General features: G+C 35.5%; 1 protein-coding gene across 1 annotated transcript; it reads right to left on the reverse strand.

Annotated features, from left to right (window-relative positions):
- Window positions 1-9,562: 9,562 nt before the first annotated feature.
- LOC127094343 (uncharacterized) lies at window positions 9,563-12,924 on the reverse strand. The gene is made up of 4 exons (XM_051033186.1): window positions 12,631-12,924; window positions 12,427-12,537; window positions 12,273-12,336; window positions 9,563-9,589 (listed from the first exon to the last, which is right to left on the reverse strand). Exons 1-4 carry the CDS (start codon window positions 12,819-12,821, stop codon window positions 9,563-9,565), a joined length of 393 nt encoding a protein of 130 aa, XP_050889143.1. The 5' UTR covers window positions 12,822-12,924.
- Between the last annotated feature and the right edge of the window lie 1,358 nt (window positions 12,925-14,282).

The following is a 14,282-nucleotide window of genomic DNA, read 5'->3' on the forward strand; positions in this document are numbered from 1 at the left end:
TACATATGAAAAAAAAATATGGATTATAAATCCTAAGTTTTATCAAGTGTCATCACTAATATAATAAAAATGTGGTAATTAAAAATATACCGCCACTTTAATCCATGTAATGGAGTTGGCGCCCCTCCTTGAGATTTGGATATCTCGTTGGGCCCGAAAAGCTTGTAGGACGCTAATAAAATAAAAATGAAGCAATTAGAACAATTCACATAAACTAAGAAAAATTTTGAACATTCTCACTTACGTGTCAATTAGGACCTTCATATCCGGGTATGTTGTCCAATCATTTCCTAACGAGTCAAGATAATACACAATTTCTCGGATAGGATTGATTGCGAGCAACAACCAATGTCCACTGTAATGATTAGGCAAATGTTAGATGGTAACTTGGAAAATAATTATAATAGATGAATTTAGAATGAAATGCTAACCCGGTATTAAACGGTATAAAAAACAACTTCTCCGCATCTTTATTGTCCATGAGGATCCGAAGAACGTACTCCGTCACGGTATCCGGTCTACTTAAGATTAAACCTAAGTTGACGGTCGCGGGTGCTAAGAATCCGAATGACACGTCCAAACCATTGGGGCGCATCAATTTGTCATACAAAAACCTAATATAAAAACATCATTAACACCTCTTTTGAAACATAAAGTAAACGGATTAACATAAAGTAAACATCATTAACATAAGTTGTTTAATTAATAAAACAAAGTAGACCGGATTTACCTAATATATGTATTGACAACGGTGACGCCGATTTCTTCATGACTAAAAACTTGCATGAAGTCTTCATTACCAATCATTTGGTCGTAATCAAAGCCGAAAATCCCTACCTCCATATGTACAGTCCGAACACCTCCGGTCGGTATATCGGTCATCTCTAGAAATGTCCTGAGGCACGACCTATACTTGGTGGTAGGTTTTTTCCTAGCTACGGTCTTCTTAGCACCAGAACTTTTTACCCGTGCGGAGGCGTTGCTAACCTCCTTTTTTTGTTGTGCGGAGGCATTGCTAACCTCATTTTCTTGAAGCTACATGTCATATAAATAGTTAGATCAAATTAAGAATGTAACAACTTCCATGAATATATGTCATATAATTGTATATTACCTCTTTTCTTGAAACCGTGGACTCGGTATGCCGTGGAATCGCATTATCTTTTGATTTGGATTTTGTGGGAGTCTATTTAACATAACCAAGGAAAATATGTAAGTAAAATTTTAAGCATAAATTTTAAACTTTGAATATACACATTAAAGTTAACATAAGTTTTAAGCATACCTCATATCCTACGCATATGAGGTTTGTCGGCCATGCAACAAACGAACCTACTGCTTCGTGCACCGTTGTTGCATCCGAATCATCGCTAGGATATGGTAATGCTGCATTCGGCTCAACTGCAATATCAACTGATACCTTCAAACATCCAGCAGGGAGCTCTCTAGTGTGGAGTAATACTCCGCTAACGTTATGCACTTTTCCCTTGCCAACCATCCGATAGTATGGTGACGACAAATACAGCTGACAATGGGAAATGCCCTAAAACCAATAATAACAAGAAATCGTTAATGTGTATATATGTCAAATACATAATTTAAGCAAATAGTTCAATTTAAGACAATTATATGTAATTACCTCTAGAATGTTCGGCTGAAAGGTACAGTTGATACTGTCTTTGTCCGAAGCATCTCTGTATACTGTTGAGGCGCTAGCCTCTCTTTCTCTCCTTAATGCATCAAGCTCAGCTTGCATGGCTTCCAATCTTGCATGAAGCTCCCGATTACTAGGAGCCTTTCCTTTTTTAATACTCAGGGAGGTCGGAGTGACTCCAAATCCCTTACCCCTCACCCGACCAGAATACTCAGGGACATCTAATGCCCGACTAAGTATGCCCTTAGTATCATCGGGAGATAAAGACTGAGATAGCTCCTCCTGAAAAATCAGATGAATACCGTATACTTGTCAAATATTTGTGTATAAAAATGTTATTCAATTAATGAAAAAATGTTATACTTACACATTTCTGGTATACGTGTAAAACTTCTTCTTGAGGAACTCCAGATTTGCCCACACGGGCTTCCTTCCACAAAACATGTGCAGGAAGAGATGTTTCTGAACTTTCCTCCTTCTGCAGCTACACATTAAGTCATACAATTTGATCAGATAAAACTAATATATGATGAACAAATTTGTTATCGCAATTTATAAATACTTACCATGGATTGTTCTAAGCGTCCATATCCGACACGTCCTTTTCGGTACGGATATGCGAGACTTGATGCTCTTTCCCGATTTGTAGCACTTATTCTTTGAAAAACCGGGTCTTGTCTTTTGGATTTGAAAGCTTCCCATTCTTCAGCCGATATCAAACTTTCATATTTTTTAGGAAGCTCCGCATCCACAAAATTACCATCCGCATCCTTAAGGAACTTGGATGATAAAAATGTCCGAAACCCTCTTAGAAGCTTTCCGGCCAATTTCATACAAAAACCTCTTCTTTCTTCTTCGATGTTAAAACATCGCTAAGAAAAACATACAGATTGATAGTTAGTATCGGTAATTGAAAAAACATAATTGATACCGTATAATTAAGGGCCAAATGATTGTACCTTTATCTCACTCCAAATTTTTTCTTTGGACTCATTCAGCTCTTTGTTTCTCCAATCATCACATGTAATGGGAATTTCATTCCTTACTAGTGCACCGATAAAACTAGTTAAGGTATGCCCATTAGGTTCTATAAGCTGTCCCTGGTTGTTCCAATAGACATCTAGTATGATGCCTCGAGATCTTCCTTGGACCACCCTTCTCATTACTGTGATGCCTCTTCGAATTTCTTCTTCCGCGGATACTTTTTTACTAACTTCCTCATGTTGGTCATCAGCCATGTCTAACCTGTAATAAACCAAGGAAACCATCAAATATCAAATATAACTTATAATCAAAGCAATTGAAAACAAAAAAATAAAGAAATCATGCATTATCAGATATAACTTATAATCAAAGCAATTGAAAACAAAAATATAACGAAATCATGCATTATCAGATATAACTTATAATCAAAGCAATTGAAAACAAAAAATAAAGAAATCATGCATTATCAGATATAACTTATAATCAAAGCAATTGAAAACAAAATATAATGAAATCATGCATTATCACATATAACTTATAATCAAAACAATTGAAAAAAATAAATAAAGAAACCATGGATAATTTACCTAAGTCACTAACATCTCTTTCTTTTCTTTGTTGGAATATTAATCACTTGTTTCTTAGCAATGCGTACGGATGAATTGATCCAAATTCCCTCATTATGATCGTTTCTTATATATGACTCATCCGGTATAAGATCCTCAACTTCATCATTTCTATTCAACTCATTCCGTCTAATGCATGACTCATTCTCAACATCAATATCACATTGATCGACACCGCTATCATCAGTCACTTTGTTAGAGAAAAGCACTATAGACCATTTTGTACTCTTCGGGTCATTCACATAGAATACTTGTTTAGCTTGAGATGCTAGAATAAAAGGTTCATCTTTGTACCCCACCCTAGTAAGATCAACTTGCAAAAATCCAGACTTATCCATTCGTATGCCACTACTATTCACCCACTTGCAACCAAAGATGGGAATCTGAAACTTCTCGTAATCAAACACCCAAATGTGCTCAATAACTCCAAAATATGACAAATTTGCATATTTGGGGTTTAAGTCCTTCATACTTGATATATGCATTGCTTCAGCTAGCACGATGACACCACTATTTTGCATAGTACTCTTATCATCTTGTTCTTTGGTATAAAATGTGTATCCATTAATTGAATATGCGCTATGAGAAAACACATGCAAACTTGGACCATATGCCAAACATCTCAACATTTCTGTTACCGAAGAAGGATCTGAAGAGCGCTTCAAATAAATATGATCCTTCAACCATTGTATGAAACTTTGATTGTGCTCTATAACTATCCAATTTTCATTTCTGTTCGGATTTAACCTTCGGAGTACATCCTTGTGCATTTCAACATATGGCTCAACCTCATTATTATTGTGCAGAACATACAAATGAACTTGATCCCGTTCATCCCTTGATATTGTCACAATTTTATTCCCAATTAATTTTTTACCTTCCATTTTGTCGAAAATCTGAGCTCTGGGGAGTCCAATCGATTGAACGTTAGACAAATATTCAGTACAAAACTCAACAGCTTCTTCAACAATGTATCATTCAACAATACAACCCTCTGGTCGACTTCGGGATTTCACGTACCCTTTTAATATTTTCATATACCGTTCAGCAGGGTACATCCATCTCATATAAGCTGGTCCACACAACTGTGTCTCTTTCACAAGATGAACAACTAAATGAACCATTATGTCAAAAAAAGACGGAGGAAAATACATTTCAAGCTCACACAAGGTAATTACAATCTCTTTTTGTAGTGTTGGTAAGATCTCGGGATCGATCACCTTACTACAAATTGACCTAAAGAAAAAACACAATTTAGTTATGGCACTTCTTACTTTTTCTGGCAAAATAGAACGTATACCTATCGGTAGAAAATGTTCCATTATAACATGGCAATCATGTGTCTTCAAATTCTTCAACTTGAGGTCTTTCATAGAAACAAGTCTTCTGATATCAGATGAGTATCCTTCTGGAACCTTAACTTCACTCAGAGACTTACACAAATTTTTTTTCTCCTTTCTAGATAAAGTAAAAGCAGCAGGTGGTAGATATGTTCGTCTTCCTTTCTTCACGGGTGCTAATTCAGTTCTCATTCCCATTTTTAACATGTCCTCCCTTGCTTTAAGGCCATCCTTAGACTTGCCTTTTATATTGAGTAATGTACCGATAACACTTTCAAATACGTTTTTTTCAATATGCATAACATCGAGAAAATGTCTCACGTACAAAGACTTCCAATATGGCAATTCAAAAAATATCGACCTTTTCTTCCACCCACCTTTCACAATCTTATGTGCAAAAGGCTTGCCAAACTCAGTACGCACATCTTTCACCTTTTCAAAAACTTGTTCACCTGACAATGCGGGTGGAGCTCTACGATGTTCGGTGTCTCCATTGAATGCTTTTCTCCACCCACGGTAGTGATGTTTAGAATGTAAGAATCTACGATGACCGAGAAACACATTCTTCTGGCAAAGTTCCAATCGAATCGTATCGGTTCCGTCTTCACAAACAGGACATGCACGTTGACCTTTAATGCTATACCCAGATAGATTCCCGTATGCTGGAAAATCATTAATTGTGCCAAACAACATCGCCCTCAAATTGAAACTTTCTTTCCTATATCCATCATAAACCTCCACACCGTTCTCCCACAAAATCTTTAAATCTTCGATCAGAGGTGTCAAGTATACGTCTATGTCATTCCCTGGTTGTTTAGGCCCAGAGATTAACATAGATAACATCATGTACTTACGCTTCATACATAGCCACGGAGGTAGGTTATAAATCATAAGAATCACAGGCCATGTGGTATGTGAGATACTTTGAAGACCATGTGGGTTCATTCCATCAGTAGATAATGCCAATCGAAGGTTTCTTGCTTCTGATCCAAACTCAGGATAATCATTATCAATCTTCGACCACTGTGGTGAATCAGCCGGATGCCGATACTTTCCATCAATAATTCTTTCATCTGCATGCCAAGTAAGATGTCTTGCATCGGTTTCACTACGAAACATGCGCCTAAATCTCGGAATTATCGGAAAATACCATAAGACTTTTGCGGGAGATAATCTTTTCTTATATCGAGACAAACCGCATTTAGGGCACTCAGTTAACATTGCATATTCGTTACGAAACAAAATGCAATCGTTAGGACAAGCATGTATCTTATCATAGCTCATGCCAATAGAGAACAACATTTTTTTTGCCTTATAGGTTCGATTAGGAAGAACATTATCATCCGGTAGCATTTCTCTCATAAGGGCCAACAACTCTGTGAAACTTTTATCCGACCATCCATTGCCCGCCTTTAAGTTGTACAACTTTAATACCGCAGAAAGTCTTGAGAATTTAGTGCAACCTTTGTACAACGGTTTCTCTGCATCGCTTACCATCCTCTCAAACATTTCAGAACAATCATGAAGATCTTCTTCCAGTGCTTCTACAATCTCTTCAACTCGATCACAATCGTATGTTTCCGAGTCTTTGTCGTATAAAGCATAGGTCGTATTACTTTTTCCACTCGATTCAACATTCTCGTTAATTTTCTCACCATGAAATATCCAACACTGATAACTTTGATCAATTCCATGCCTCAGCAAATGCGATTTCAATCCATGTGCGTCAACCTTACCAATATAACAACAACGCAAGCAAGGACAATGCATTCGTCTGGGGTTTTCAGCGTGTTGAACAGCATACTTAACGAATTCCAAAACCCCACTCTCGTACTCTTTGGTCATTCGATCGGCACAGATCCATGTTTTATCCATGGTTTTCCTACTTATTAAAGTAAACAATTAATCCAGACGAAAATACATAACTAAGGTAGTATCTTTGAATATCCTAACAATTATAAAGTTCAATTCATTTTAAACTTCAAAAACCTATACATAACCAATGTTAATATAAACTTCAATAACGTATCCGATACGCCAATATACCAACTTTAATTACCTCATCACTTTCATTTTTTATATTACAAGAATCAAACTTTTTCTATTACAATATACCTATAACTATATTAGAGTTCGTTCAATCATTTTATGGGAGAAATCTTGTTCCTTTAGAATGAAAGTGAGATGAACAACACTTTCACAGTTAAAAAGAAAAAAAACTACCTATTCAATCTTCAAGTATAATCACTAAGGAAACATGAAGTTTGAACAATATTGAACATCTAAATCCAAAATGATATTTAGAGTTTAAAGTCAAGTAGACACAGACACTGTAACAAAACAATGTATGAAATTTAATACTACCTACCTACCTTTTTATTTCTCATTCAGTTAGGGTTGGCAATTGAGCATCAACAGTGTATTTTACAAACAAAAAGAGCAAGCATTGAACCAAACAAAATAACAGAGCATGAAAAATACTGATGAAGTTATTTACAAAGAATAATACACTAAACTCAGTCAACAAGATTATGCACATTCTCAACATTAGTAAACTACCGCAAGATTATAAACATTCTCAACAAGATTATCAACATTCTCAACAAGATTATACAGTAGAAACAAAGAAATGAAGAAATATTGAAGAACATACCGCAAGAAATGAAGAACAGTAGAAACGAAAAACGAAGTCAACACCCAAATGTCGAGACACGTACGATTCTTCAAACACGTTCAATGATTGAAACCGAAAAATGGAAGTGTATTCGTGTTCGCTGTTATGGTTTTCGCTGTTAGGGTTTCAACGTTCGCAGGAGGGAAAACAAAAGAACAGAGAACGAAAATAGAAATGGAGTCTGAAATTTTATTTTAATTAGACCTTAGACAGCGCTTTTGTGGAAAGCGCTTTCTAAGGTATGCCTTAGACAGCGCTTTCCAAAAGCGCTTTCTATACCCCCCCCCTTAGACAGCGCTTTTGGTTTTAATTTTTTTTTAATTTAAAGACTTTAGACAGCGCTTTATCAAAAGCGCTGACTAAGGTCTATATTTAAAAGCGCTTTCATTATTTTTTTGGAACATTTTCCGTGTTTTATTTTAATTTTAACCTTAGACAACGCTTTCTTTTAAAAGCGCTGTCTAAGATGCGCTGTTAAAAGTTATTTTTGGCGTAGTGTCTCCACCGTCTCCTCCGCAGCAAGAAAACTCTTCTGAACTTTTAGATATGATGCGAAATATGCAGCTGGCTCAACAATCATTCATACAAACTCAGGATGAGCGCTATGCCCATATAAGAAGCCATATTCAAGCACAAAATGAGAGGCTCGATAACCTCTCTACCAGCATGAATGAACGGTATGCAACATTCACCGAAACATTTGAACGACAGGAGCGATCCGTCGATGTGGGCCTCAAGTATCTAAGTAGTGTTGCTGACCAAATGACTTCTTTGGCAGATCCTGACAGAAACCCGGATATTTGTTACCATCGAGGATGAGGCCATTAGGGCATATAACTGCATGTGCATCTGTACTTTTGTTGTTTGAATGAACTTATTATCTGTTATGCTTGTTTGTTAATCTAGTTTAATGTTATCTCCTTTTCAATTTGTTCAGTAATAATATTTGGTATGGTATTGTTATATGATTCGCTATCTCCTGTTGAATATCATGTTATGTTGATTAATAGTTCTTTTTCTCTTTTTGATGTTGTCAAAGGGGGAGAAGAGCATGTACCAAAGCCAAGCCAAGATATTCACAACAATTAACAGTTTGTTTTGCAGCTAGCCTTAGATTACAAAAGAAAGGGGGAGTGTGTGTAAATATTGCATGTTGTTTTTTCTTTGGTTTCACACAGGTTGTCATCATCAAAAAGGGGGAGTATGTAAGGGCAAATTGTCATACAACATACGATCATAGGTTTCGATGATGATAAATTACCACCATGGATGAATCAGCATTGTCGATTCCACCTCTACAAAACAAATGCAACATATCACCTATCATATCCTTTTTATTCTCATCTAATCTGTTATATTTCATACAACATATGTGGATAAAATGTGGTCATGACAAAATGCATGAAAACCACAAAAATCTGAATTTTTGCAGATTTGCAGGGTTTGAGTCGACCGTAGGGTCGGCGCATAACATAGTGCATTGCCTCACGCGTCAGCGCACAAAAAGTTTGAGTCGACCGCAGGGGTCAGCACATGAACCACGGGTCAGCGCACGCCGACCTATGATCGACGCATACTGATGTGTTTTTCAGACTGTCCAAAATTGCAGGCTATGCGTCGACGCATAGACCTGCTATGGTCGACCGTTCGTGCGCAAATTCAATTTTTAAGCATTTCCCACTCCGTTTGAAAAGCTGTTAAGTGGGTTGGTTGGTTGTTACTATAAATAGAAGTTTAGTTACTTGTATCAACCAACATTTGACAAAATTGATTCAAGTGTACAAAGAACAAGAAAAAGTGAAATAGGTGTCCAAGATTCTTCATCTTCATCTTCAACATCTCACAACACATCAATTACACACAACCATTTTTGAAGTGCTTTGTGATTGGTTAAAGGTGATAACGTTCGAAGCCGAGATTGGGGAATCCGGTTCGGGTTGAAGCTTGCGACAGGTTTTTTCTTGAATAAAACCTTTAGAGTTTTGTCCTCCAAGACTTGTTTGATTTTGGGGGTTTTTGGACGAATTCTTCATCAATTTTCAGCTGAGCGAAGGTGATTGAGAAGAGGAAGTCTTCATCAATCTAGTAGCGGATTCAGTGATATTGAAGGGAAGATTTTGGGTTCGATTTGTTGTAGTTGAGATCAGCCGGGCCGAGGGTTTGAAGAACTGAGGGTTATTCAACAAAGGGGCTGGAATCGGAGGTCTATCAACAACAATCAAAGGACTTGATTCACCTTGAATCAAGGAACAAGGAGTGGAAGCAACATTCAACGTCTTGAGAATTATGTTGTATATATGCTTTGCAATCCCTGTATAAATTGTTATACTCAACAGGTGATATCTATTAAAGCAATCTCAATTCTAGTTTTAGAATTGAGGGCAGACGTACCCCGAAGCGAGGACGACGGGGGAACTGCCTCATCAAATCTTTGCCTTCTCTATTTTTCAGCATATTTGTTTTTAGCTTAAAATAAGTGATTTTTGTATAAGCACTTTTATCAAACCTTGATATTAATTGAGTAAGAAGTTAAAACTCTGTTTTTGAATCCAAAGTACAATAAGATATTGTACTAGACTAATTGGAATCACTTACTCAACATAAATATCACTTGGAGTGTTTTTGCACACCAAGTGTTTGATAATTTGCCTAAACCAAAATTATCTTAGTTGTGTATCTGGTTTGGTTTGCTCTTTGAATCATTGGAACTAGGAATCCTAGCCAGTGAAACAAATCATTGATAGTGTGACTAGTGTAGTGATTCTTATTCTCATTATCACTAATCCATAGGCTAGACGCATATCCGGTTTTCCAATAACCGTTCGTTTTAGACTATATTTTCCTCGGCCGCTTCCGCACTTAAAACATATTTTCAAAACCAATTTTTAATTGGTAGCACCGACTCAATTTTTAATTGGGATCTATTCAACCCCCCCCCCCCCCCCTTCTAGATCCGTGTCATAGTCTAACAGTGTAGAGAAGACAAAGTAAGTTGCAAAATTTTTACATTTCCCTTTGCAAATTATGCTGGGCTTAGCCATTAAGCCCAATATTTTGCTTTCCACACCCTTGTTTCACTATATGCTAGCCATATTAGATCCAACAACATTTCTTTGCATTTGGGCTTATTCTGTTGGGTCCAAAGCCCCCATTGCTAAATTTTGCACTCTATGTTCAGGTTCTGTACCTTTTTCCTTGGGCTTGTTTTATGTTGTATGTTAATTTTTTTTTCTTAGTTGATTAGTTAGAGATCTTAATATTAATATATTAGAATTAGATTTTAATTAGTTTAATTAAGTTTTAGAGTTATGATTAGCCTAATTATTTTTGTTAGATTTAGATCATTAGTTTTAGAAATTAATTAGGATTTTGGAATTTAGAATATATTAGATTTTTTAGAATTTTTGAGTTTTGATTAATACTAGAATTTTCAGAAATGTTGATAATTAATTTTAATTATATTTTTAGGAAATTAAAACTAATTAGATTTAATTGATTTTCATTAGGATTTCATGATTATGATTTAATTCAATATCAATATTATTGTGAAAAAATTTCACCCTTAATGGTTTATCTTGTTATTTTGACCATATAAATGCATGCTCCCTTTGGATTAATTTTGACTTAGGATTTTAATTAGTTTTAAATAATATTTTTATTAATAATTGCATGCTCCCTTAAGAATAGCCTTTGAATTAATTCTAACCATTAGATTAGGATTAATCATAGACTTCAAATTAATTCGAACCCTCAATTCAAGTTGATCAAAAGAAATTTTGATCAACTAAATTCTTTGATCTTGTATAATCCCACAGTCTAATTCAAGTGATCAAAAGACCATTGATCACTTGATAAGACTCTTTTTGTAAGTTGTGGAGCTCGAAGCCTCAAGTCAGACTCTCGATCAAGGTATTCCCAGTCATATCAAGCAGCAGATCATACAAGATGCATCAAAGGTGGTTTTTCAAGAGCTTGTTAATCAAAGTTACACTACGCCAAATAAGGGAAAAGAGGGCGCTTTCTATAACAGCGCTTTTAAGCGCCCTCTAAAGTGGCGCTGGCATAGGTAAAGACAGCGCTTTGTTTTCCTGGAGAAAGCGCTCTCTAAAGTGGCCCTTTAAGGGCCACATTATAGTGCGCTTTTAGAAAAAAGCGCCCTTTGGAGTGGTCCATAAAGGGCCACCTTAGAGGGCGCTTTCTGGACAAAGCGCCCTCTAAAGTTGTCAATGTAAAGTGTTTAGAGGGCGCTTCCTACAGAAAGCGCCCTCTAAAGTGTTAGTTATTTTAAAAAAAATTGTTTGAAAAACAGTGGGTATTTAATTGGAAACCTGTTCGCATGCTGCAAAAGTGTAAAGTTCATATTGATTTCATCCTTTAATCCAATGTTATACACCATTAATCCATTGATATATACAACATGAATCCATTTATATACAACATTAATCCTCCATATATACAACATTAATATATTGATATTCATGCATGTACAACAACATTCCATACATATATGTACAACAACTACAACCTATATGATTCTATGATCAATAATGAATTGACACAATTCATCCTTCATTTCATCCAAATGAGCTCTTGAGTAAGATTTGTATTCGTCAAAGTACTACAATTAAGAGAATAAAACATATTCATGATTTAGTAACAAATTAGATGAAATATCCGATAATATTAAAATAAATCCTAAGTTATTATTCCATACCATTTTTGGGATGTCTATACGATTCAACGCAATGATATCTCTCATAAATCTCAATACAAAAATCCGCAATCGATCGAATTGTTTTGCTGAGGATACTACACAGAAAAACAAACAATATATATATATATATATATATATATATATATATATATATATATATATATATATATATATAATATATATTATATATATATATATATATATATATATATATATATATATATAATTTTCTTACAAACACTATTATAAGCAAAATAAGAAACTTAATATATACCTGAACTCTGACCCAGGTAATGTCCTTCCTATTACGATAATTCTTTTTCGATCTAAATTTTAGTATTGCCCTAACAAAATAAAAACGTATATTGAGATCAATCTGACAGACATAATTAAATATACAAATACACACGAATATTTAGGGGAATTTCACTTACGCGTCAACCGTCTTCTTCATACTCGGATATTTACTCCAATTACCCGGTAACGAATCGAGATAATACACCATTAGTCTCGAAAGATCCATAGCAACCAACACCCAGTGACCACTGTAAAATAAAACAAAAATTTATATGCATGAAAATTTTCTACGTAAAAGATATACATAGATTAGAATGAAATTATTAGAAAGAAAATCTAACCCGTTGCCAGAATTAAACGGTAAAAAATACAAACTGGGTGTAGTATTATCGCCGGCCACCATGAATCTATCGACTAGTTCATTCATTACGGATGTTGGATTTTTCGTTATAAACGTTGTGTTGATACGGGAAGCAGCAATAAAATTAAATCGGTTACACAATTCAGTTCCTCGCATCAATGTGTCATACATATACCTTAAATAGAAACATAATAAACATTAGACTACTCATTGAAATGTGTAAATAAATTGTTCAACTAAGTAAATAATAGATTGATCGGAGTACCATATGTATGTATGAATGACAGCGATGCCCAATTCTTCGTGTTCAAAAAGTTGTTGCATGTCCTCCTTTGCAGTTAATTCGAAATGAGCAATTCCGAAAACACCTTCATCCATATCTACACTACGGATGGCGCCGTGCATAATATCTGACTCTTCCACCATTTTCTCAAGACGCATCATAATTTGAGATTTTGTCCCGGACGTCGTTGGAATTTCCTTACTAGCTTTGTCCAACATTTGACCGGGAACCTAAAAATATAAATTAAATCATGACTTTTTGTGATGCAACAGAATCGTTGTGTATATAATTCAATGGGTATATATATTTGTACCTCTTTTTGAGATTTAGGATTTGTTTTTGTCCCGGACTTCGTTGGAATATCCTTACCAGCTTTTTTCAACATTCGACCGGGAACCTAAAAATTCATATAAATTAAATCATGACTTTTTGTGATGCAACAGAATCATTGTGTATATAATTCAATGGGTATATATATTTGTACCTCTTTTTGAGATTTAGGATTTGTTTTTGTCCCGGACTTCATTGGAATATCCTTACCAGCCTTTTTCAACATTCGACCGGGAACCTAAAAATTCATATAAATTAAATCATGACTTTTTGTGATGCAACAGAATCATTGCGTATATAATTCAATGGGTATATATATGTGTACCTCTTTTTGAGATGCAACCGACTCGATGCGTCTTGAAATCCCTTTACCAGCTTTATGTGTGGGTCTTGTAGGAGTCTAACATTACCATGTAATAAGGATTGATTAAATATCTTAATTGTATCTGAATTGAAATGTGAATACTAAATATTCATAATCATTTAGAACATATATACCTCGGCATCTGGGAAAATTAGATCTGACGGCCATCCAACAAAGGATCTGACTGCATCTCGCATCAACGTTGTCTCTGAAACAACGTCAGGTAATGGTAGAAGCGCGTCCGTATCTAATACAAGGTCAACCGAAACTTTCATATATCCCACCGGGAGGGGATTATGGTGAAGTAATTCACCCGAAGTGTTGTGCACTTTTCCCTTGCCAACTATGCGATAAGTTGGTGACGATAGATACAGCTGACAAGGTGTAATGCCCTAAACCAATAATAAATATGTTATTGTTAACGTGTATATGTGTCAAGTAAAAAAGTTCTATTTTAATTTCATAATAACATATATAATTACCTCGGGAAAGTTCGGTTGACAATTGATACTAGCTCGGTCACTAGTATCTTTTGCCTCGGAACCGCGCCTTTCCTCTCTATACCTTGCATTCTCCTTTTGCAGTTCGAGTACTTGTTCCCTTAACTCCGCCAAGGTCTCCATCACCTCTTTGTTGGTAGGATTTTTTGTTTTTG

This window comes from Lathyrus oleraceus, chromosome 6 (genome assembly GCF_024323335.1).
Source record: "Lathyrus oleraceus cultivar Zhongwan6 chromosome 6, CAAS_Psat_ZW6_1.0, whole genome shotgun sequence".
Taxonomy (NCBI): domain Eukaryota; kingdom Viridiplantae; phylum Streptophyta; class Magnoliopsida; order Fabales; family Fabaceae; genus Lathyrus; species Lathyrus oleraceus.

Excerpts from the sequence above, each read along its gene's own strand:
- LOC127094343 (XM_051033186.1), bottom strand. The coding sequence starts at position 12,821 with ATGTATGACACATTGATGCGAGGAACTGAATTGTGTAACCGATTTAAT. Across the intron at positions 12,538-12,630 it reads CCGTTTAATTCTGGCAACGG|TGGTCACTGGGTGTTGGTTG; the intron begins GTTAGATTTTCT and ends TTTATTTTACAG. Across the intron at positions 9,590-12,272 it reads AGGACATTACCTGGGTCAGA|GGATTGCAAAGCATATATAC; the intron begins GTTCAGGTATAT and ends CAATTTATACAG.